General features: G+C 38.0%; 2 protein-coding genes across 5 annotated transcripts in view; one reads left to right on the top strand and one right to left on the bottom strand.

Moving 5' to 3' along the window:
• Positions 1-1,008, bottom strand: part of mettl15 (methyltransferase 15, mitochondrial 12S rRNA N4-cytidine) — a 69,735-nt gene extending 68,727 nt beyond the window's left edge. The window contains exons 1-2 of one of the 4 annotated variants that reach the window (XM_059530294.1): positions 978-994; positions 148-351 (exon numbers count right to left, since the gene is read on the bottom strand). In XM_059530294.1, coding sequence (XP_059386277.1) covers positions 148-203 — 56 coding nt within the window. In that variant the 5' untranslated portion in view covers positions 204-351; positions 978-994. The other 3 variants (XM_059530302.1, XM_059530287.1, XM_059530310.1) reach the window with 3 other exon arrangements.
• A 90-nt stretch (positions 1,009-1,098) lies between these two features.
• On the top strand, positions 1,099-26,086 carry kif18a (kinesin family member 18A). Its single transcript, XM_059530284.1, has 18 exons — positions 1,099-1,242; positions 1,813-2,184; positions 2,606-2,763; positions 5,330-5,434; positions 5,576-5,686; positions 6,151-6,348; positions 11,219-11,395; positions 11,526-11,600; positions 11,754-11,854; positions 14,578-14,740; positions 15,318-15,482; positions 18,028-18,149; positions 18,365-18,603; positions 19,552-19,611; positions 24,098-24,452; positions 24,545-24,637; positions 24,749-24,858; positions 25,674-26,086. Exons 2-18 carry the CDS (start codon positions 1,866-1,868, stop codon positions 25,811-25,813), a joined length of 2,691 nt encoding a protein of 896 aa, XP_059386267.1. The 5' UTR covers positions 1,099-1,242; positions 1,813-1,865; the 3' UTR covers positions 25,814-26,086.
• Positions 26,087-26,263: the final 177 nt, after the last annotated feature.

Below are 26,263 nucleotides of genomic sequence, written 5' to 3'. Positions count from 1 at the left end.
GAGAACATTTCATGGGATTACTATTGATTAGCTATATATATATATATATATATATATAAATTCATATTGTCAAACATGCCATCTGTTTTACCGACTTTGCAGGACTCATTAATGGATTAATTTAAAATGTAGATATTTTAAACACACAATCCAAACAATGCAAATAAGGCGTAAACGTCTCTCAAACTGTTACGTCTCAGCATTTAACACCTTGATATCGCTATAATCCCTCCAACTGAATACAAGGCACAGTTAGAAATACAGGGACACGTGCAGCACGCCAGAGGCAGGGTTTGTGTGTTGAAGATCATTTTCGGATTTCGAAGGAAATGCATGGACTTGTTGTCATGTCTGTAAACACGTGATTTAAAGTATATCATAGTCAAAGTCAGTTCGGAAACATACAACTTACAATTCAAACCGATAAAACAATTCAGCAGGATGTGGGCTGATGATTAATTACTATTATCGTATCAAACACGGCTGTTTAGTCCTTTATTCAGCGTTGTTGCGGAGGTTCATGAGTGCAGCTAGGACTGCTCCCGGGAGAAACAAGAAATTACGATTTTGTGTTCCTCCTATAACATGACAAGCATTTAAAAACAGATATAATCGATATATGTATCTTGGAAACATGAACTAGCGATCTTGACAGTATTCTGTAGTGATATTTCACATATTCAGGATGTGGCTAACGTTAAATGCATATGTGCGACACTTCCGTTTATGTTGGTCAATTTATTCGCTTTTTTTTCTTTAAACACGTGTGTTTTACTCCATACACAGTTCGCTTATACATGCCTTTTCTAACGATATGTAATATTAGTTTTATCCCTGATCACAACAGGTAACTGTGGCTCATAAAATAAAGTTATATCCCGCTAAATGACATTCAAATTGTGCTCATAACAATTATCTAACTAATACCTGCCATATTTTACATGATTTAGGAATTCTATTTTTCAATTTAAGGATACAGTTTATGCTTTATTCCACCGTGGATTAAATTCTCTATCACCTAGATTCAGTCAGCATCATACGTCGCTTGACGTAGGAATGTTGGCGTCCAATCAGATGCAGGGACGGAACAGCAGCTTGTGTTTGAAATCTTCGCGCTTACTGGGGCTTTGGTTTTGCTTACTATCAGTTCGAATGTTTTTTTTAAAGTTAAATATAGAAAAATACAAATTATCTTAATACAACAGTCAAAGCATCCGTCGCGGATTCACATTGTATCATATGGTAGGTCATACGCATTTTACAGCGTTAACTTTATCTTTTGTAATTGAAATGAAAGGGATGACCAGTTAGCTGCAGCTTTTAGCACAACGCTAACAGATGCTATTAACTAATGCAAATAAGAGTTTTAAACTAAAAACCAGTCGTATCAGACATATGGATCTGATGTATAGCCTGTTTATGATATATTTAATGAGCTTTTGTTAGTGCACCGTTACAGTAAATTAGCACGGGGTTTACAGAGTTCAATGGCCTTATATCTTAACGTAACGTTACATGTTTTGTAAAGTCTATAGGAGAATCCTATTGGGCTTACTTATAATCTGAGGTTTAATGTTAATTATATTATTATAATTTTCATTATTAGAGTTTATTTATAAAAGTATCAAGTCACAATAAAACAAATCATGCTTTGCCAGCATGGCTACCTCTGTCTTGACATCCAAAAGTAACTGAGTGGAGAATGTGAAATAAGTGTCATAGGGAAATGTTGCAGTCTTTCTTGAAGAATTATTTGCAATATGCCTCGTTTGAAATAACTCTGTTTATAAATGATTCTCTTGTGTTATACAGATACACAAACATTAAGAAGCAGATTTTTCAGTGGGAAGCTGTAAAAAAGGACAATGTCAGATGGGGAGGTGTGCAGCCACGTAAAAGTGGTGGTCCGTGTCCGTCCTTTAAACAACAAAGAAAAGGATGGAAATCACAAAAAGGTTGTCCAAGTAGTCGACAACCACATGCTTATCTTTGATCCTAAAGAGGAAGAAGTTACATTTTTCCGGGGACAGCGGGTAGGCAACAGGGATGTGCGGCGCAGAGCCAATAAGGACCTCAAGTTTGTGTTTGACAGCGTGTTTAGGGAGGACTCGTCACAGGTGGAAGTTTTTGAGAACACCACTAAAGCAATAGTGGATGGTGTTCTGAATGGCTACAACTGCACTGGTGAGACATTTGATTTCTCTTCATTGAATCTGAAAATTACTTTCTTTGCCATGTACTTGATTTCAGCAGCGAAACCTAGATTTATCATCCAGTTTTTGTGGCTGATATTTTTTGTCTTGCTAGAACTTTGTGCGGAATTTGAAACCCGTGAATAACATAACAGTATTTCATTAAGAAGTATTTCATAAATTAAAGTACCTGGGGCCATTTTCACATTTTGTTAGTGCTACAAGAGCATGGCCTTTTAAGTTGACCCCCCCCCCCCCCCCATTTTGGTTGGTGTTTATTTATCATGCTAATAATTTGGTCATTTATGGATTTATTTGATGCTTCTCATGAATGTTTTTTTAATGTCATATTATGATAGCTGGTTTATCAATAATGTTTTTATTCCTAAATGTGTCTCTTTTCGTTTGGCCAGTTTTTGCTTATGGAGCTACAGGAGCAGGAAAAACACACACCATGTTGGGTAGTAGTGATTCTCCAGGAGTGATGTTTCTCACTATGAACGAACTTTTTGCGCGTATGGATCTCATCAAGGAGGAAAAAGTGTTTAACATAGCTTTTTCTTATCTTGAGGTGAGGTCTCAATGTTTCTCCCTGAATTTAAACCGCATTGTGGATTTATTAGTTATGATTTGTTGTAGGTTTTTAATTATTAAAGGGATAGTTCACCCAAAAATGAAAATTATGTCATTAATAACTTACCCTCATGTCGTTCCAAACCAGTAAGACCTCCATTTATCTTCGGAACACTGTTTAAGATATTTTAGATTTAGTCCGAGAGCTCTCAGTCCCTCCATTGAAGCTGTGTGTACGGTATACTGTCCATGTCCAGAAAGGTAATAAAAACATCATCAAAGTAGTCCATGTTACATCAGAGGGTCAGTTAGAATTTTTTGAAGCATCGAAAATACATTTTGGTCCAAAAATAGCAAAAACTACGACTTTATTCAGCATTGTCTTCTCTTCCGTGTCTGTTGTAAGACAGTTCAAAACAAAGCAGTTTGTCATATCCAGTTCGCGAATGAATCATTCGATGTAACCGGATCTTTTTGAACCAGTTCACCAAATCGAACTGAATCGTTTTAAACGGTTCGCGTCACCAATACGCATTAATCCACAAATGACTTAAGCTGTTAACTTATTTAATGTGGCTGACACTCCCTCTGAGTTCAAACAAACCAATATCCCGGAGTAATTCATTTACTCAAACAGTACACTGACTGAACTGCTGTGAAGAGAGAGATGAACACCGAGCCGAGCCAGATAATGACTCATTCACGAGTCAAGAACCGGTTGCATCGGTTTTCGGATCACCAGTAGTTCTTTCTGACAGTTTTGATTCAATAAACCGGTTGAAGAAAACTGTTCACCAGTTCTTTTGCGCTCAACGTAATGGCGTCATTGGTGTCAATTAAGTCATTTGTGGATTAATGCGTACTGGAGAAGCGAACCGTTTAAAATGATTCAGTTCGATGGTGAACTGGTTCAAAAAGATCCGGTTACATCGAATGATTCGTTCGCGAACCGGATATGACAAACTGCTTTGTTTTGAACTCTCTCACAACAGACACGGAAGAGAAGACAATGCTGAATAAAGTCGTAGTTTTTGCTATTTTTGGACCAAAATGTATTTTTGATGCTTCAAAAAATTCTTACCGACCCTCTGATGTCACATGGACTACTTTGATGATGTTTTTCTTACCTTTCTGGATATTGACAGTATACTGTACACACAGCTTCAATGGAGGGACTAAGAGCTCTAGGACTAAATCTAAAATATCTTAAACTGTGTTCCAAAAATAAACGTAGGTCTTACGGGTTTGGAGCAACATGAGGGTAAGTTATTAATTACATAATTTTGCAAATTGGGTGAACGAACCCTTTAATACCTCGAGGATATTTTACTAATCCCTTACTAATATACAGTTCTATAATTGGGGTTGGGAATTTTTTTTTTTTTTTTTTAAAGAGGTCTTATGCTCAGCCAGGTTGCATTTATTTGATAAATACAGTAAAAAGTAATATTGTGAAATCATATTACAACTTTAATAAATAGTAGATATAGTTTATTTCTGTGTTGGCAAAGCTGATTTTTCAGCAGCTGTAACTAACTGTAGTCTACGACACTAAGTGTCACGTGATCCATCAGCATTCATTATTGTATGCTGATTTGGAACATTTCTTATTTTATATATTATAACTAAAGTTTGTGCTGTTTAATAGTTTTGTGAAAACTGACATACTTTTTTGTCTGAATTGTGTGATGAACCAAAATGTCGAAAGAACAGCATTAATTTAAATATTATGTTTTTGTAACAATGTAAAAGACTTTACCTTCACTTTTGTCAAATTTAATTCAACCTGGCTGGAAAAAAAAGAATAATAATAAAAAAAAATCTTGCTGCACTCAAAGTTTTATTTATTTATCTTGCACTAAAAAATGTCAGTCACTTTAGGCTTAGACCCTTAGCAGCATCAATGCGAAACAAAGTCCCTTTCAAGGAAAGTCTGTTCACTCTGTGGCCAACTGGCCGTATTTGAAATGCCTCCAGGCAGTTCACACAAGACAAAGTGCTATCTATGAATGGGGGGAAACTGAAATCTCAAAAAATAATTGCTGAATTCATGATTAAATTACATATTTCAAATCAGCTACAAAATCTGAAATGAATTGCCACATGAATGTCATTTCTTATGCTTAAAGTGTTTAATAGGCTTATTTTTCAAGCTAGACCAGCCAATGTGCATGTGCAGTATACAGTATACTGCGCTTATAACTGTGCTATATAACCGGAGCTTCTAACAGCCACTGCAGTGATGCAATGACTTCACCAGTCAACGATTGGCTCTTTCATTTAGCAGGCAGGACTATCCCGCCATTTTGCGTGTTGCAGTTTCTCCCATTCATAAGTATAGGAGTGAACTGTCTTTGTATTTCTATAATCTTTGATGCAGAAGCTCACTAACTCAAAATATTTCAGCTTCAATGCTAGTTTTTGAAGTACCTAATTAATGAGAAATATACTGAGTGCATCTTACAAGAATTGCTATATTTCTGTTAGCTCTGGCTTATTGGACCTGTGAGTTAGTCAGCCCTTTTGTGTTATGACCAATGGGTTCTGCACTTTTTCCTGAACAGGTTTATAATGAGCAGATTCGGGATTTGCTAACTAACTCTGGTCCATTAGCGGTGAGAGAGGACGGATCCAATGGAGTTGTTGTTCAAGGACTCACCCTGCACGAGGTGAAGTTGGGGTGCATGTGTCATCTGTGCATTTTCTGTGACCTTGATTCATCTCAATATAGTCCACAAAGAATTGTCGTTGATTTGCCTTGTCTGATGGTGTGCGTGCGTGCATGTGTGTGTTATATCATTACATTGTAGCCCAAATCTGCAGAGCACATCCTTGAAGCTCTTGATCATGGTAACAGAAACCGGACGCAGCACCCCACTGACATGAACGCCACGTCTTCCCGCTCCCATGCCGTATTCCAGGTAAAAGGCTTCTATCAATCTCGTCTCTTTTCTCTGTAAATATCACATCTGGTTCTGTGTAACTGTTTTTACGCTGCTAGACTTCATTCTGTGTGCAGTCACCCTGTGGGGTTTGAGCAACTTTACATTAATCCTCTTGTTTTGATATTGAGCGTGCGCTACCAGTTGATTTGCGTGAACGGACAATTTCCAGGAATTTCTGTGCTTCCTGGAGGATTTGATGAGGCAATAATAAATCAAGCTGTTTGGCTTCTCTATTTATTACAGTTCTAGTTTGTTTAAAAAGCAATAAAGCTTTAATCTTCTCTGCAATCCAACATCTCAGTCTTCTAGCTATTGATCTGGATGTTTCAGAGTTAACTGCACAGTTCAAACCAGTGTCAGCTGGCTTATAAAGTTGTCAGGCAAAATTATAAATATTCAATCTAGCTGAAAGATGTTCTCATGCCATCTTTTTTCTTCAGATCTACTTGAGGCAGCAGGATAAGACAGCCAGTCTCAATCCAAATGTTCGTGTGGCCAAGATGAGCTTAATCGACCTGGCCGGCTCAGAAAGAGCCAGTGCAACCAATACCAAGGGGGCTCGTCTCAGAGAGGGGGCCAACATCAACCGCTCCCTCCTCGCCCTAGGGAATGTCATCAACACGCTCGCCAACCCCAAAGTAGGTCTACACCTTCTGTTAATATTGAGGGATTACCCAGATCTTGTTGAAAAGAGATCTCTTTTTTTTTTTTTTTTTTTTATTTTGGATTTAAATTGGATGTTGCAAACATGGGATGTGATTTGGTGGAATGTGTAGGTGTTTGAATCACCTTCTTCTTGTGATCTTAAATCTATCAATATAAAGGCTTAACACAAAGAGCAATACGTATATTACTGTTTACACAAATGCATGATTACACTGTTTATTAGTAGCACACTCAGATATTTACTTGTTTATCTGAAAAAACAATACTACAGTCAGTTATTCTCCTTTGAAAATGTGCATTCCGGGATGAAATGTCATTCCCCACTGCCAGTTTACCCAATTGTATTTCAGCCCCCCTGGGTTGCAAGTTGGTTGAAAACACAACATATTTCATTCTTCGTCAAGTGAGCTGGTTCTTGTTGGTGTCGTCAATCTAGCAATCTAGTCTGAGGAGGAGGGGCTGGAAGAAAAAAACCCTCTCCAATATTTGATTTGGACTGCAATACCTAGTTCAAGCACTAGTGTCAATCCTACATACAGCACCTTTAATATAAAAATTCTGACCATGTACATATTTTTTTAACTTTGGAGTCTCTTAATAATCTGTGATACTTAATGATAAATAATCTCTGTTTGGCAAATTTGGAAATGCTTAAACTATTGAAACTGTAACAATAAATACCCGTAAAAAACCTTCCAACCACATTAACGCAAGCTCTTAGCATGACAACCTTAACCATAAAGGCTCTATGCTTATGCCCTTTAAATTTACATTTACATTTAATCATTTAGCAGACGCTTTTATCCAAAGCGACTTACAAATGAGAACAATAGAAGCAGTCAGGTCAACAAGAGAACAACAACAGTATACAAATGCCATGACAAGTCTCAGTTTGTCTAGTATAGAACGCATAGGTAGGATTTTTTTTTTTTTTTTTTTTTTTTTTTTTATAAAGAAAAGGAAAAGTGCTAGTGTTAGTTGGTTAAGTGCAGGCGAAAAAGATGAGTCTTTAGCTGAGTCTTTAAATATTTAATATAATATGCTGCCATACCTGTTGCATGCTTTTTTTCTGTTGCATCTTGCTCTGTGGCTTTTGCCAATTTTCCTTATTTTTCTTTAGCAATAATATGTTTGTACTACTGTGACCATTGCTGCCAAATTTCTTTGCATTGATAAAATATTTGTTGTTCACTATTATTGACAATTTCTTGATTTTATCAATGAGTGCATCAAAAATACTTTTAAGCTCAATTTAACACAAAAGCATGCAGTAGGTATTGGTATTCTGTGTGGATCTACCATAAAACCAATTACCTGCAATCCTGCTGTACTGTAAACAAATGTATTTACTGTATCACTATAACTTATCTTCACTTTAGCCTTTGTTGGTCTTTATCCAGTCTGGGTCAGCTGGGTTCATACTGTGCTGTGGCACATTTGCTCTGATGGTATTAGCCTTCGCCTCTCTTCTTTGCTTTTGGGACAAACCCGAAGGCTCCGCTGGCTCTGTGGTTCAGGGACTGATGCTATCAGAATCAGGAGACCTACAACTCAAGACTCTGTTCTGTACACTTATCCCTTTCCTCAGGGCTGCTTTGTGTGTGTCTGTGTGTCCTGCTCATTCACTAGTGCTGATTTCAGTACGCCTCCACCAAAGACACTGTGTGGAATTGTATCCAGATTTTCCGTCTCGGAGACGGTTTGAGGGTAATTTACCACCAACTCCCATTAGCCCGTGACGGATATAGATTGTAGTCTTAGAAAATGGCTGTTAAATCTGCCTTGCGGTGCTTGTTTTGTGCCATAAGCTATTATAAACCATTCTTTAAATATTTTTAGGTGTTAGGTGGGAATAAGCTGCCGTGTATGTCTCGGATCCTGAAGCCTGTTTTGATTATCAAATAAATGCAACCTAAGACTCAAAAACATGTTTTAAACCGTATTGTGCGTACAAAAGCAGACTAAGAGGATCCAGTATGAACAGGTAACTGAGGTCAGTCTCTACCTCTAACTAGTGATATCATTCAGTAATGCCTGTAACCATAGTGACACCTAACTGCAATAAATATCACGGTTTTGTTGCATTATGAATTTAATTCTAAACACTTTCATGCAGCTCCTGCTGTTTTTAAACTCTTATGTAGATGATACATGGGGCAACTTTTTTGAGCAATGTTGCTTGTGCACTTTCCCATTGAGAATGGGTAACAAATTTATACATGGATACTTCCATCGATCGTGGGCCCTGTGTCTCACCTGGTTATTCGTTGATGGCACATTAGCCAAAGTTGCTCCGTGTATCATCAGCCTTAGGTATTAAGCCAGTTTTGTCCAAGTAGTTTTTCTTGTTCTTCACCTCCTAAACACTTACATTTATTTCCCTGTCCGACCACACAAAATCACTGTTTTCTGTTTTCATAACCTGAGAGATGTTGATGGTCCTAATACTGGCAACAGCACAAAGAAGGATGTGCCTTATATTCCATAAGCTTATCTACAACATGTAACCAGTTGTTTGACTGCATTTTAGTCCATGCAGTGCACATCAAATGAACTTGCTCTAAAAATATGATTGTGGTGACTCCGGTCCCTAGTATCTCTGACTGAGATTGATAGAACAAGAACATCTGCAAAGGTATATGCACACATCCCTCCAGTTAGATTCACATTCAGAAATCATCCTAATAGGCTTATTTTGTGTTCAAGTTCTTATCAATTTTGAAAACAGTTCCGCTTAATGTTTTTGAAACTTTTTTTGTAAAATGATGTAAAAAATGGGTAGTAGTTGATGATGGAAAATTAAAAAGAAAAGCATTTATTTGAAATAGAAAGAGAGTATAACTTTTGATCAATTTAATGCATCCTAGCTGAATAAAATTGTAAATTTCTTACTGACCCCAAACTTTTGAATCCGTTTGAAGAGCTTTGTTCTGGGTGATGATAAAGGTTTGACTGCTCACACAAACATGAGCGTGCGTAACTATTGTAACTGTTTTTTCTCAAATGTTTGTTTTTAGTGATGAAGTACTGTGGACTAGTTTACTTGTTCTAGCACATGTCCAAGTATCTCAGTTGCAGGCTTTGTTTGTGTTTATTTTACTGAAGAGCAAAATCGAGAGAGACCGTTTTTTAAATGTTGAGTCTGTTCTGTTTTTTCCTCGTTTGCTTTGGCTGGAGTTTTTCAGCATGTGTACTACATCTTTGTTTTGTCTTGTACTACAGCTAAATCTTAACAAGCTGGTGACCCATAAATATGAGATTGGTCAAAAACCTCATGTTCAATTGAGTTATTTTGGTGCTAGATCAGTGCAGGCCATCTTTCTGTTTATTGTCTGTCAAAGCCAGATGCATGTTCTTTTCATTTTTCTTGTAAATTGATTGTATTTAAAGTTATGATCTCATTCATTGTTGTTCTGGCTCAGTTTTTGGGATTCTTTTGATTTATTTGTGCTTTCGTGTTTATGTTGTGTCTTCTGTGGTTTTTGTATTTGCCGTTTGATGCCGAAGTGTTTCGGGTGTGTGTGTGTGTAAGGTGAGGAGGTTTGTCCCCTCCACAGGCAGCTTCATAGGTATTGTTTTCATGCCATCCATCCGCATAAATTAACCTGTCACGCAGATGGCTCTCCTTACCCATGTTCTCCTGGGAGGGCCCGAAACAGGCCACTCGCACTCACACAAACTGCTAACACAGGCGTGCCAACCGAGAGAACATGCTGCCTTCAGAAATGTGGATTTTCACAGACTAGCTATGGTGATGGTGCCTGCTTGTATGTTTTTTTTAGGTTACATAAGCTGGTGTTTTATCACTGAAAATGCCCACTTTTTTAGTGCAAAGTTCCTGACAGAGAACAAGAAAACTATGGAAAAATGGGCCACGGTCTTTATTTCACCCTTTTGCAAAGGAGTTTGTGAAGTTCCCAGCAGGCCACCACTTGATTCACAACTATAATGAAAACATGAACCCATACACAGTCCAGATGTAGGCTATAGTTTGAGACATCAGCTGGACGAGATCACATATACCACATTTCCCTCCCCTGTCCGCTGTGTTTTCCCCTATGTTTGTGTTGGCAAATTGTCATTCTCCATGTATGTTAACTGTTCCACATCAGCCCGTGGAAACTTGGCTTTGATGTTTTTTGTGTAGATGCTGAGATACGGACTGTGTATCAGTCACTAGATCCTGAGATTAATTAGACCATCAGTTTGTGAATGCTTTCGTTTGTGGGGCAGACAGGCCAGCAAGATGAAAGCCAGAGTGCCAACTAGCTGTTTGAACATGTTTGTTGAGATTAGACAAATCTGAAATTATAAGAATGTGCTAGAAGGGTCAGTCTGTATCATTGATATTTGCTGTTTTATTCTGTTATTAAAAAAAAAAAAATTCTAATTTACTGAGAAGTGAGAATTTGGTTTTGCTTTTAAAATTGGCTTATTTTGAAATGTAAAATTTCTGAATTACTCCATAATACTCTGGGGTACCTTAAGTTTTTACTGCAAGTGGCCTTGTAATCATTTTTAGCATATTTTAGGAAAATTTAAAATGCTTTTAAAACTATCCAAACGCAAATGTTCTCCATACACTTACATAAAAAAAAAACTTGTCATGGATTGGTGAAGATCAGTGGCAGATCCATTGTAAATGAAATGTGAACTCAAATCAGAAACGGTCTAAAATGAAATATAGGCCTAGTTATGTAATCTCTGCCGAGTTTTAGAAGGCTATATCAGTTTTATTTCAGTCAATGTTTTTTGTGTGTTGTTGGCGTTCTTTTTTGTGATATTCTAGAATTTGACTTCTCTGTGCTTTTGGTTTAGTTTAGTTTTTTTTTTTATTCTCAGTGTAAGAAGACACATATTCCATACAGAGATAGCAAGCTGACACGGCTCCTCAAAGACTCTCTCGGTGGAAACTGCCGAACTGTGATGATCGCGAACGTCAGCCCGTCCTCGCTCTCCTATGAAGATACACACAACACTCTCAAATATGCCAACCGCGCTAAGGAGATCAAATCCACTGTAAGTCCTACACATACAAGCACAGCTTCAGCAGTCCCCCGACCAACAACATGCCTCAACTCACCCATGAGTTCACCACGTATCATTATAATATAGATCATATTTCTGATTCTCTCTCCCTGTATTTCAGCTGAGGAGTAACGTGATGAGCTTGGACAGTCACATTGGCCAGTATGCTGTCATCTGTGAAAGGCAGAAAGCTGAGGTAAAAATGAATCTCATCCTTAATTACGTCTTAATGTGGAACTATTTGCTCTGTAAATCTGGTTTGCTTCTCCTGTTAGGTGAGATGTGTCTAATCCGCATGAGACTAGCTTGCCTAATGAGAGTGTGTTTGTGTGTGTGCACGTGCTTGCAGATTGTCATGCTGAAACAGAAACTCAAAGAGTACGAAGAGCGGAAGGTGGAGGTTCCTGCCCTTAATCCAATCCCCGTCCAGAGGAGAGTCGAATTTGAGAAGTAAGCAGCACGTGTGTCTATGTTCAATCCAAAAGTGTGCACTCATGCGACACGGCAAACTCTGTTTGCAGGCACCAGCATGCGTCTTGAGACCTGTGTTTTTGTTTGTTTAGATGTTGTTTATTTTATGCCATGTGTGATGTGCAGCTCTTTAACGCTGTCCTTTGAAACTTTGAATACGCATCAATTATTCATGAGTAAGAGTACACAGGACAAAGCCAGACACCATCGCAGGTGGAGGTCTCCTTACCTCTGCATTTTTCATCAAGCCCAGTGGAGAGTCGAGACTTTAGGGTGTCTTTAAATTTGCACGTTTTTTTTTTTTTTTTGTTTAGTTTATTGCTTGTTTTGGACGGGAAATGTATATCCGTTTTGCAACACATTCCACCGCCCCACCCTTCAGCCTCTAGTTTCAGTCATTCGGTTTTTGTGTGTGTGTGGTTCTTGTCAACAAAAACCACTGCAGCATCCGTAGATGGGAGGGAGAAAATGAAGGACAGGTTGGAGGGAGGAGAGAAAGAGGGAAAATAGCAAGGGAGGGAGGGAAGGAGGAGGGGAAAAAGCTGAATGAGTCTCACTCCTACGTGTTTCATTCACCGGCATCAGAATTCACAACTTGCCGAGCGAGTGAGAGAGAGGGAGAGGTGCTTAGCATTAATAATGCAGCAGTCTGGCAATGTCGGCACTGCACCAACATTATGGCCCCAAATACAGCCTCTGCACTCTCTCTCAATGGACTTTTTTTTTCTTTTTTTTTTTTATCAAAACTAATACCGCCCACACATAGTTCAGGTGATATCTCAAAGCATTCATTGAGGTAGCCGTATGCAGTGTTGCAGCACTGAAGGCTCTCAGTGGAGAAATGTTTGAATGAGAGCATGAGGGCCTTTAGCACTTACCTATATTAAACAGAAGAGAAAAGGGTGCAGTAAGGTGAAATATATTCTGTTATTATAGAAGCATTCATAGCAAACTGTCAGATATGCTTCACATTTTTCTCAATGCGACTTGCACTACCATTCATAAGTTTGAGGTTGGTACGTTTGTATATACGTGTTCAGTTCACCAAGGCTGTATTTAATAATTATTGCTAGAATATTTTGAAAAATTAACTGTTTTCTACTTTAATATATTTTAAAATGTAATTTATACCTGCACTGGCAAAGCAGAATTTTCAGTCCTTAGTTTTGTGTGATACTTAAAGGTACAGGTTGTAGGACCTGCCACTAGAGGGCGCACTATCAAAACAATAACAATCGCGTGGTTTGATGACGCTAAGGAGGAGCGTGGAATGATGGGATTTGTTGTCTTCCACCCAACCGCTGATGGCCATCAATCAAACGGAAAGATAAATCATGGATTTAACGCGTTCAGCGATTTGCGCGAGTAGATTACATACAAAGTCAATGCAAAGACGCGATCAAACTATTGATCAGACGCGGTGCCCCGCATTTGGCGTGTATGCCCCATAATTCTTATCTTGTTGATCATTATAATAGCTTACATTTTCTGTAAAGATACGAATCAAAACAACTCACCTGTCAAGTAAAACACAAGCGAGATCGGCATCTCTTTCTAGTTGAAGTTTGTCGCAAAGCTACTTCCGCATTTGTCCACGACACTGTTGTCATGTGGTTTCTACGTCAGTAAAGGCGTTAACAAAGGGGAACTAATGTCATTGACAGGTGACTGCACTGCCCTATAAATGATTGTCACATTTTATGCGTCCACAAATTGAAACGCAATTGCAAATACAATTTGCAATGCCTTTTGAATAAAGTCCGCAATATCATTCCATACTGCCCCGTGTCACTGTTTAGAATGGGAATTTTCTCATGATTTACAAGTAGTTGAAAACATTAGAGATATTGTTAGTAATTAGCTGGACAAAATATATAACACTAGCCTTATGGTTTTTGAATATTTTTCTGCAAATATTTTTCAAATTGTACCTTTAAGAAACCATTTTAATCTGCTGATGTGGTGCTCTAGAATCATTCCTTATTATCAGTGTTTAGCTGATTCTGTGGAAATGTATCCTTTTTTTTTAGATTTTGATTTAAAAGAACAAGATTTATTTATTTGAAATATAATTTTTTTTATTATGACTTTTAATCAATTTAATGAATCCTTGCTGAATAAAAGTAATTATTGAAAAATGTATCATCTTGCTAAGCCCTGTGCATCCACTGTAATTGTCTTAATATGCACGTTCATGTTTATTAACTGATTTTGAGTCAACAATATTTTTATTTTATTATTATAATTTTTTTTTGTAGGCTCTGGGTGCCGTTTTGAACAGTTTTATATAAACCATGATATTCCATTAATTCTGTTACACTTTTTTATTTTCTTTAAGTTTGTTTATTGTTTTTTGTGTTTATCAGATAGTATAATGAGGAAATTGACAGTAAGTTGCAGTGAGAGAGGACTTTGTCTTGGACATGACCCAGGCTGCACTTGAACCCGGGTCCTTATGAGCCCATGACCTCTTATAGGTCAGGAGCAGTTCATGCTCTCTGCTCATGCTCTCTGAAACCTTTTTTTTTTTTTTCTAGAGATAATATAAACAGAATAGGAAATCATAGTGAAGTGCTGCCTTTGTGTTCTGGAGCATATACATTAACTACTATTCAACGTCTGTAACGCAGAACTTGAGAGGAAAAGTGAGAGTGGCATCCATTGAATGGAGACAATAACTCAATGTCTTTTGTGTTTTGCAGGATGTCTGAGTCCCTGCGCAGCTTGTTTGCGGCACGTCTGCAGGTCCGTAAAGAGCATCTGGACATCGAGAAACAGCTGAATGAAAGCCGGCTGACTATGAGACACCGAGAGCTGTGGCATCAGCAGAGTCTGATCTTCTTCCCTGACAGCAGGGCGGAAAAGGTAATGAAACTGATGACACACACAAACACAAGGTTGTTTTAAACTCAGTGATTTCAATTAGTTATTTTATTGGTTTTGGTAAGAAATTTTATTATTTTATTCAGCTAATAGTATTAAGTTGATGATGTTTCATAATGTTAGAACCTGCAAAGCTAAAATGATTATTTAAAAAAAAAAAAAAAGAAAAGTTTTAAAGCTTCTTGAGCACTTAATAAGTGTATTAAAATGTTTTCTGAAGCAGCATGTGACACTAAAGACTGGAGTAATGACTTCTGAAAATTCAGCAGTGCCACCACAGGAAGAAATTACAAATTAAGATATATTACACTTAAATCTTTGCTTTTTTTGATACTATTTTGATCAAATAAATGCAACTTTGGTAAGCATAAGAGGCTTCTTTCAAAGGCATTAAAAAAATCTTTGGTTTGGTACTGTAAGTTATCCAAATTTCTTCTATCCATGCTCACTCCCAGCCCCCCGCTAGAAATGGTTGTCTATAAATGATGAATGACTGGAAAAGTGACAGAAATTCATTCAGTATGTGTGTGAAGCTGATTTAGTCATGGTTTTGTTTTAGGCCACCTGTAAGTATGAGCGTAAACTGGCCTCCCTGAAGTCTCGTCAGGAGCACTTGCAAAAACGCTTGATGGAGAGTGAAAAGAGCTTCCAGGAGAACGAGGGATGGCTTCACCGCATCGAAAACGAGATGAAGCTGCTTGGACACGAAGGACATTCTCCAGAGGTCAGGGCTGGGTCACTTTTACTTCAGCTTAGGTCTGCATGGGCAGTATACATGTACACATACATGGTCAACCAGTAAAGCTTATGCTAGACTCAAATAAAAAATTGCACACAGTACAAATTGTATTACAGACATGCACTTCCAGTGTAGACTGCATTGTCGATTGCAATGAGAGCGATTTAATTTGGACTTCGCTTGCATTCGGTGTAGGCAGTGTAAGGGCCCATTCACCTAGAATGCGTTTTTGCGTTTAAAAATGTCAAAAGCAAACTGTTGGGAATAGGAAGAAAGAGCAAGGTCTAGAGACATGTCTTTTAAAAACATTTTGATTGCTTAATGATAAAGTACTTTTGTTCATTTGAAACCACTTTTGCACTGATGGCCAGATTTATCATTTTTCTGTTTTGAATAATCTTATCTTCAGGGTTATCTCCAATTTAGATAAATAAATAAAGATAATCAAATAAGATAAAAGGCTTTTTAAAATGTAAGAAATCACTAGACTCTTGGAAAATAGGCTGTTCTTCATGTTTATGTAATGTATAAACCATTGTGAGTTTGAATTTGCTGCAAAAATAGCATGTATTGTATATCGTGATATAAGGATTTATCATTCCGCCTACCCCTGCAACAGATTTATGTTGTTGTTTTTGTCCTTCAGCTTATTGTGATATTTCTTTATTTTTAGGGCTCATTTCAGTCCCGGAGTGGACTGCCTTGGCCTGTTATCCTTTTCGAAATGCCATTATTGAATGTTTTCATGTTTTCTAGCCGAGCATTGAAGCTCTAGGGTGCCAGTCTACAGTGTTGTGATGTCTGATGCAGACATGATCCTCAGAGGCCCTGAATAGCAGAGCTCATCTTGAGCTCATCAGATACACAAATACACTTAAAGAGGGCTAGTGTTATCTTCTTGAAGAACTGGCATAAACTTGCAACTGTGTATCTTCATGTACTTGAGCCTTTAATTTGGCAGTGATATTTTTTTTTTTGAAGCATTGACTGTTAATCAGTCTGCATGTAGGAGCAGAACATATAAAAACATGCAAAACATCACCTTTTGACAGTGGTTTTTATGGACAAGCTGAAAATATCGTGCAATCTTTGTTTTTGCCCTCATTTGTGGCCCTTTGATAGAAACTCTCTAGAAACCTCTAGAGATAGAAACCTCTCTCATCCCCTGTTTAGCTTCTCTCTCTCCATTTCCCCACCGGAGGATGTCTTAATAAAAGGAAAATCAATGCTTTACCTTCATCACTCCCTACAGCTGCTTACCTAAATCCACACACCTCTTCTCTCGCTCTCTTTTTGCTCCTGTTTTTTTTTTTCTTTTCCTGGAAGTAGAACGGAGTAGTGACGCACCCGCCCATCAAATGTTCTGTGCTGTGCTGTTTTGCGTTTTCTTGCGTCAGAGGGGGTAGAAGACTCCTCAGAAAGTGCATTTTCAGTGAGACAGAAGAAAACAAGGAGCTAGACTAAAAACAACATCTAAGCCATTTCATCATTTTTGTAGAGTCTTGCCTATGCTGCCTTTCTCATTATAGCGCATAGATGAGATGGTTTAATCTCGTCGTTCTCTTCTTCACCCAGAAAGCCACAACAGCCTCACTCCTGAGCTTGATATTCTATTTAAAATTTGCCATCTAACAGATGGTAGACTGTCCCAGCCTATATGCATCATTTGTGTTCACTATGTCAAATGAATTGCCAATATTGTTGATTTTAATGCATGATTTTTAGCTATTTCTGAGTTGATCTTTGATCTTTTGCTACTTGTCTTTAGAGAGCATAAGCATCTGTGATTTAAAATCCAAATAAGTTTTAATTATTTAAAAGAATTCATAACTGTTTGAAAGATTTGTTGGCATCATCACTCAAAAATCTACATTTTTCTTTTATAAAAATGATTGAATGTCAATGAAATAAAAACAAAATTATGCAGGTTAATTGCAAATCGATATTTGCTTAGAACAGCCCTTAAATTAATATTTCAAATATGTTAGTTTTACAAAAGCTTTGAATTGAGTAACATTTCTTCCATATCATAGAACATAAGCCTGTTACTTCTCCTTTTTAATTAATTGCATAAATTAACACATTAATTTAGATGCCTGATTAAAATGTTTTGGTAAACATATTCAACTAAATATTGCCATTTATTGTAATTTCCTTGCCATTTATTAAATGTATTGCTGAATATGTATTGCTGTTACTTCGGTGCATATAAATGAAAATGATCAAATATCATTCTTGTTTATTTTAAATGGTTAGTTCACCCAAAAATGAAAATTAGCCCACGTTTTACTAACCCTCAAAGCATCCTAGGTGTATGAATTTCTTCTTTCAGACAAATAAAGACATAAAACTAGATACAATTTTTGGGTGAATTAACCCTTTAACTAGATTGCATTTTCATCCCAACTGTTTGTTCTATTGAAAGCATGATGTTGATATGCTTACAATAGCAATAATATCAAGGTGATGTGGATGGAGCTACTGGTTGCTGCAATTATTGTTGCATTTTTCTTTGTGTTTCTGCATACAGGAGCTGAAAAGGGAACTGCAGTGCAATCAGCTGAACCTGCAGATCACTGACCTTCAGGAACACATCAAGCACATGAGCCACCTCATCAGTGTTCAAGACCAGGAAAACACTCACACGCACAAGTATGAGTCAACACTCATAGAGGTTTTGCACCAGGTTTCATAATTCTGAGCTTAGTCACCCAGGACCTATGTGTTTGTGGGAAACCATGTGTTCTTTTATGTGTTCTGCATGGTTCTTTTTAGAAAGTTCTCTGTGTTATTCAGATTAATTAGAAATTTGCAATGTAAATGCCTCCATCTGTATCATTCAACTTGCTCTCCACCTGTCCTGTCAGGCTGGTGAACGCCCTGCTGTCCACCTGCCGTCGACAGCACCTGGCGTTGAAGGCTGCAAGCATTGCCACAGATGACGCTGAGTGGGAGGAGCTGGAGCGGCTGGTGAATAGAGAAAGGGGTGTGGTCTGGGCAGACCAGGAGAAAGCAGAGGACAGGGATGATGGTGGCACAGAAAGCACTCATCTACAGCCCATCCTGTCTTTCTCACACCTCGTGTCTCACCAGAGCACGCCATGCAGTGAGTGAAATCTCGATGAAACAGTAAACTTTCAAATTAGAAATGTTCTTTCTGTAGCGAAACATCTCGCAATTAATGCATAGTCTTTCTTGAAACTGGTGCTATGCTGATGCATAAAGCGCTTCACTAAAACCTTATATATGAGTTAGCTGACCCCACAATGTCTGACGACTACACTACCATTCAAAAGTTGTATTATTGAGGACACGTTAAATTGAGAACAAAATCACTATATTAGAATTATTTCTGAAGGATCATGTGACTTTAGTGATTTTAGTAATGCCTGCTTAAAATATATCAAAATAGAACATTTCTGACTTTTTTTTTTTTTTTTATATATACTGTATTTGATAAGAACTTTAAAACGAATAACCTTAAAAAAAATCCTACTGAGCCTAAAACCAAGCAAAAAAAAAGCAATTTTGTTGATGCTGATTATAAATATGCAAATAATGATAATTATAATTTTAAAAGATAAACATGACTGCAACCATCAGACAAATCGATAGATTTTTGGCTTAATTAATTTATTTGTATTTTTTTCTAATGCTGATTATGTTGATTTATTTTAACATATTTTATTTATTTTTGGATCATTTTTAAAACTATTATTCCTTATATCTTTTTGAGATGCTATTTATCTTTCCTGTGTTGGTGTAATGTCCACAACCGAGGACGCAAGGAAATAATCCAAAAGAAAATGTCAGTAAACTTCCTGCTCCCGAGATGAGCCATCTCATTTGTGTCACACAGCCACCTCATAGTGATCTCATTTTATGTCTGCCTGGTGATTTACTGTTCTCCGTGTCAGTGTAATGCGATCTGCATTGTGTGAACGTTGACAGATGTATGTGTCTTGATTTAAGACGTGTTTAGTTCCTGTGTGATGTGTATGCTGGACTGAAAAGGACCAGCACAAATGAATAACAATTTGTTCTCTTCACTCAGGCTCAGAGAAACACACACGCCGAACCTCACAGCGTCTCAGACCAACACACTTATCTAAAGGTAAACTCATCTCTGTGTCCCCCCCCCCCCCCAATGTCTGCTTCAACATATTCTGCTTAAGTCATGAATCCAGCTGCCCAAATCTGTCACATTGCTCATACTGACAGCCCGTGTGTGTGTGTGTGTGTGTGTGTGTGTGTGTGTGTGTGTGTGTGTGTGTGTGTGTGTGTGTGTGTGTGTGTGTGTGTGTGTGTGTGTGTGACAGTTGTGAAGGCTCAGCTAGACCGTTCAGGCTGTGTAAACTAACTTTGTTCACAATAGTCCCCTTTAAATACATCAATCATTCTCTGTGATATCATTAATGATAATCTTCATTAAGAGTCAAATCAAGTCAGTGCTTTAAATAAATAAAAGCAAAAATGAAACATAATTATGTAAATAACTTTATTTTAGCTTAGAAACTAAAAAGAGGAGTTTGACATCCTCCATGCTGACCGAATGAAATATAAAAAAAAAGCTTTTCACAAGATAGAGGGAATCGAGTAGTGGGAGAAAGGGGAAAAGGAAGAGAGGAAAGCTTGGGGAAATTGAAGGAGTGGTGAGTTATTGCTCAGTAAATGGAGAGTAATGATATTTGCTGCAGAACAGGTGTTCCTCATTTGATTGAGACACGCTGTGGGAAATGCACACATTTCAGGAAAATACAGAGACCTGCAAAAAAGAAAAAGAGGGAAGTGGGGGGAAACAGACGGATACTGTTAAGAATTATGTTTGGAAAAAGTATATTGTAAACTCCTGCATTGATAGTGTTGGAATATTTTGCTTTGTCAAGCGTAGTATTTATTGGAAACAAATTTCCAATGTTTATAATTCCTCATTTTTGACAAGGACGTTTACCCCCCCGTCCAATGATTGTTTAAATTTGAATGATTCATTTCAAACATCATATGGGGTCTGACCAGGTCAGCACAGTATAAAAGTTCATTTTCAGTGGAGGCAAATGGAGCTTTTTGAAAATGATGAATAATGATTTGTTTGCTGCCTGAAATGAAACAATAAAATAATAATGCATATTTCACACAAAGATGGCATTCAGGTTTTTATCAGTCCGCTGGGGGACCAAAAAAAGCACATTTACAAGTTTCCAGGCTGTTTCTACGGAGCTATTGTAAGGACAAACTAATCCCTGGCTTTGAAAGATTTCATTGTTGCCACTTAGAGAATGAAATGCAATATTCATGACCTCTAAATTCATTTTTGTTATAAACATGAAATATAGCATTTATTCCTTTAAAACAGATTTAAGTTCACACAAATTTTTGCTAATTTCTAAGTTTTGGTGTAACTGCTCTGTCCAATTTTTCAAATTCATTTTTCAAACCCATTTTCTATCCCAAATTCATTGCAACATGCTCCAAAATACATTTTCTACTTGGTTTTTAAAAAGAGATGCTTATTTTCAAGGTTCACAGTATCGAACAGGTCCTGCTTGAATTCATGCAGCAGAAAATAAGAGCTGTGTTCAGTGGGGCTGCAACAAAAGATTATTTTGATAACCGATTAATCTAACAATTATTAGATGGAGTAATTGTCTAACCATCGATTATTTCACTGATTACTCTGTACATTTGATTATTCAGCTTTGCAGTTAGTTAAAATATTGAGTTATTCATATTCAAACAAATAAATAAAGGTAATCACTTCAGCTTTTGAAGGTCATTATGTACTTACAGTTATACAATTAATTTATACAAATGAATATATTTGCACACAAAATGAGAAGGCAGAGAAACTCTAATTCACTCTTTAATTAGCTATATGAAAAGCAACTGAAAGACACATTCATTCTGCCAAACATCTCTTTTTGTAAGTCATATGGATAACAAGCAAAATAAAGGTAAGTGATTAGATGTTTTAATTTTGGATAATCTATTTTATTCACAACATAATCTCTCTTAAAATACCTCATAGGGTTATGATAATGAAAACTTGAGCTAGATCAAATAAACTTGACTGGACTTTACTGTGGTACTGAACTGCACAGCCCTCGCAAACATCCACGTCGCTGTAATCAGATGCGTTTTTAACTGCTGCTTTCTCACCGCTGTTAGATTTTGATGTATTTATTTTGTTATTGAGAGGGAAGCGCACGGTGTATAATTACATATTCATCCAAAAACCAATCCGCAGCCTCAGGTTCGGCTGTGTTTGGCTGGGTCTTCTCTTGAATTGCATCAGGAGAGCTGAATCAGTGTCTTGCTCTACAGGTCAAACTGCGTTATTGCAGGGTATTACATTGAGTCATAGGAGAGCAAACGACTACTTGACTAATACAATGTCGACTAATCGTATCTGCCTTAGTGTTCAGGTCGCCCTGCTCTCCGTTCCATACTTAGAGACAATAGAGATTGAGCTCTGTCTGCAGGAACTGAAAGAGATCCATGGATTCAAAGAGAGGGTTATGAATGAAGCTCCACCCCACCCCCACCAGCGACGCGCTTCATGACTATACTGTCTCTGCACTCATGCTCAAGTGCTTGGTGGAGAGAGGGAGCGAGAGTATGAAAGGATGGAAAATAGTGATGGAATAGAAGACAGAAGCAGGAGGGGTCAACGTGTCAACACGCACGAGACTGCCTCACAGACTTAATCCTGCGGTCTGTTTCTTTCCATTCTCCTTCCTCTCATTGCTTTTAGTCTTTTCTTTCCCATTTCTGTATGTTTTTGTCTGTGCGCTGCTTATTTTTTAATCAATCATTCTTTATATCTCCATTGTCTGCCTCTCCTCCTCACCTCGCCATCTACGTCTAGCCTCTCAGTAGCGCCGACACTCCGCCCTTCTGAAATTCATTCATAAAATCATTGCTCGGTGCAGGGAGGGGGGGCTATTACATATAGTATGAAACGCTCCTGGATTGGGCGAGGACGATTCTGCAATAAAAAGAGAGAGCAAGCAAGCAATGAGAGAGCGAGAGCCAGGCGACCCTAATCCGCAGTGGCTTCCTCCAGAAATAGCGCCTCATGCATGTTTTAATCCCACCAGCCAAAAATACACCACCCAGAGCACTCTGCCACCAATTACTTATCGCACCTATTCCTCTGCCTCCGCTCTGGGCCATACATCACTGTCTGCCGCCCATCCTCTCTGTTTTTTTTTTTCTTTGCATTGTCACCTGATCACCCTGTGCCTCTCAAATGAAGTTATATCGACTGTGCTTTACAGCTGCCGGCTTCGAAAGGCAGTTGAAGCAAAGCACAGTCCCTCTAACTTTCATAAGAGGCGTTTTGAGTTCTCAAACTTCTTTTGCTAAAAAAAGTGAGTCATTAGTCATTAACAGGATGTCAGGTCCTCTCCCATGCAATCCAGATTTCTGAGAATCAGCACTGACTCAGAGAGAAGGAGAGATGGCTGTGTGTCAACAGTTTAACCAGCAGGAGCTCTGAAGCATCGCGATTGGTCAAGAACACTTAAGATGCAGCCGCAGTGTCTCTCTCTCCCTCGCTTTTCTGCATCGTGTGAGTCAGTGTGCGGCCAGACTGCGACGTGCTCCGGCATACTCCGCCACTCAATATCCAACGTCAGACCCCTCCAACAGCTTCCTGGAGCCTCCCTTGCCTTCCTCACCCACACACACCCACCAGCACACACATACATGTACTGTCTGTCTTGATGGCGCAAAAGCACCTGCTCTTGAAATACTTGCGTGACAAGCGTGGATAAATGATTCGCTGTTGTATATATAGTAAATAATGTTTGTATGTTTTCAGTAATGAAAACTCAAGTGTGTGTGAGAGCTAGATGTGTTCAGCAATGTGCCTCACAAATCAGATGACAACAACACTGAGTTACTTGTGTTGGTCCAAATTAATTCATACATTAATGGCCCAAGCACTTTCTACTCTGGAATATCTGAAATTTGTGACTGGCATGTTTAATGCAAACATCTCCAATTCTTGAAACAGGTGTTTTTGTTTCATTAGTCTTCGCGATACATAGATATGGATAGATTCCCTATTCGACCGTTCCAGGCACGTAGATGCCATCTTGGAACGGTCAACTTGATGTCATTCACATACTATAGGTTCGCACGGAGCCGTTGAGCCGTTCTGTGCAGGATTGTGGAATCTTTGAAATATTCAGTGATTACTCTGGTTAATGACGTCAAGTTTACCATTACAATATGGTGGACGGCTTCCTTATAGAGTCACTAATGAGGCATCTGCATATACATATCTATGTTGCAATATAGTGCTACAGTTTTATTCCCATATGAACTTTAACATTATAATCTTATGTCAAATCAATTAAGTTACTTTTTTTTACAACATAGAAGTTACACAGTGTACTATTTAAAATGTTTACATGCGTATTTGACATTTTGGATCATAATGTTGTTGTTGACATTTTATCTTTGATTAGGAAGTGATCAATATATCTCAGATTATTGTTTTTTATTAAAACCGTTAAAGCTTCATGGGAAGTATTTTCCATTTGGTGATGTATTCCATTGAAGCTGATGAATTTTGTGCTGCTTTTCTCTTTTAGGCTGTAGCCCTCAACTTCAGGATGGAAATGTTGAATGTCCTCTTAAAAAACCAATCAGGAGGAAGCTGTCTGTGTCTCCTGCAAACCCAGATGAGGATGGGCCCAATCCTGTGCTGTCCCATTACCCCCCTGCCGTTCAAGAGGTCTTAAAACAGGAGGGCATGTTCCCGCTGCAGTACACTCCTGAGGAGCAGCCGCACACCTCAAGCAGCTTTGATCCAAACTCCACTATCGACATTGGTTACAATGAGGACCTATCAGGTGGTAATGCCACAGTCATCCTATCACCTGAACCCCCTGGCCACACAACACTTCGGGCACTGCGTGCTAACAATGGAAATGAGCCAGCTAAAAGGTATAATTTGGTGGGAAAACTGTATAACTTGCATTGATTAATAAGTTCTGTTTTGGCTGGTGTAAATATGTTTCTTTCCAATTGGTTTCTAGGTTGGAGATCCCTTCACTATTAGACCTGCGAAAATCTAAACCATCCTACATGGCCATGACCTCAGCTGCTCAGGTCAAGCGCAAGTTCAACTGGTGTGTGTTTATTATGGGACCTGTTCGCTGGGGCTGTTTCAAATCATGCCTCGTTGACATTTTGCACTCTTGGTGTTTTCCAAAATTTAACTTTTTGGCTCTTTGTATCAGTTCCAGCACTGGGAAAGAAGACAGTTCTCAGGCCGCGTCTGCAGCACCCAAGCGCATAAAGAGAGATCTCTGCGAGGCCTCTAAACCACTGCGAATCCGACATTTTGGAGGTTAGTATGCTATTCTCAATGTGAAAAAAAATTATAGTTACCCTCTATGGGCTTTCCATTTGTATCTTGGAAGTGTAACATAAGCGTCTCTTATTATATTCCATTTATGAAGTACTCACATAATCCATTATGTTTGGTAAAGTATCGTAGTAGTGTAATGGGCGGGCCGGCTGACAGCTGTGAAAGAATGTCAGGCGCACAGCCAGAAGTGCACAATTTCCTCCTCCCACTCCCAGTGGCTTATGCGTGTTCTTTCTCCTTAGTAATATAATGCCACAAGTTGGCTGAATTTACCCGTTTCATAAAGTAATAAGCCACTAGAGGCCATGCATTACAGTGGTTTTTGCCATGTTAGTAAAGTGTTGTTAGGCATGACTGCTGAATATACAACACCAGTGTCTAAAAATAATCATGCCGTCAATTCACTAAAAAAAATTATCATTTGGCATGACATTTTTTTGTTGAACTATTGTTCAAAAGGCTGCATATATTTAATATCAAATACAGAATAACCACAGATATTGTGGAATTATTGTAATTTAAAATGGCCTATTTAGGACCCTCTTGGAATTGCTCAATTTCATTAAAATAATTTATTCCTGTGATACAAAGCTGTTTTCAGCAGCTGTTATTCCAGTTTTCAGTGTCACATGATCCTCCAGAAATAATTCTAATATGCTGATTTGCACTCAAGAAAAAGTTCTTATCAATATTTTTGGCGATCTGTTATGATTTTCCAGTTTGTTTGTTTTTAGTTTTTTTTAAAATAATCTTCTAATCTTTATTCTTTCTTTGTTCTCTTCCACCACATCTAGTATCATCAGAGAATGAGCCAAGCCGTAGAGTAGTACGGAGTGTGTCTGAAGGAAACCTCCATCAGCTCGTCCAGCGTAAGCCCAAGTTGAGCTCACTGAGGCCTGCTGCACTCTTTAAAAAAGTCACCAAGAGGATGTGAGAGGCTTCCACTTGCTATTAAAGGCACTGTTCTCTCATTCACTGGCCTCACATACTTACTTCTCATTAGAGTTGATGTAGAAAAGATGTAAAAAGTTTTTATTATTTTTTTATTATTGTTTTTATAGCAGGAGCAGGTATTTGGACTTAATTCTAGTAAACTGGATTGTTTTTATATTAATGTTTTAAAATATGTACGTGCATCGAAAAATTGTCCAGCCTAATATGAAGCTCTCAATAAAGTATTACTTGATGTTCAGGTCTTTTAAAGCAACTTGGTGTGATTATTGCCAATGAGTGACTTTTTTTCTCTCCTTTTTAAATGTTTCAATTAAAATATCGCTCCATTTAGAGATCTGCTTTCAGATCAACAGTTTCTATTTCATTATTGCTTAAAAATAAATATCAGTTGAGAAATAGCGACCTTGTGTATTTTATTGAGATTTAAGTG

This window comes from Carassius carassius, chromosome 3 (assembly GCF_963082965.1).
Source record: "Carassius carassius chromosome 3, fCarCar2.1, whole genome shotgun sequence".
Lineage (NCBI taxonomy): Eukaryota > Metazoa > Chordata > Actinopteri > Cypriniformes > Cyprinidae > Carassius > Carassius carassius.
The sequence above is the reverse complement of the archived record's forward strand: the minus strand, read 5'-3'. Positions and strand labels throughout refer to the sequence as shown.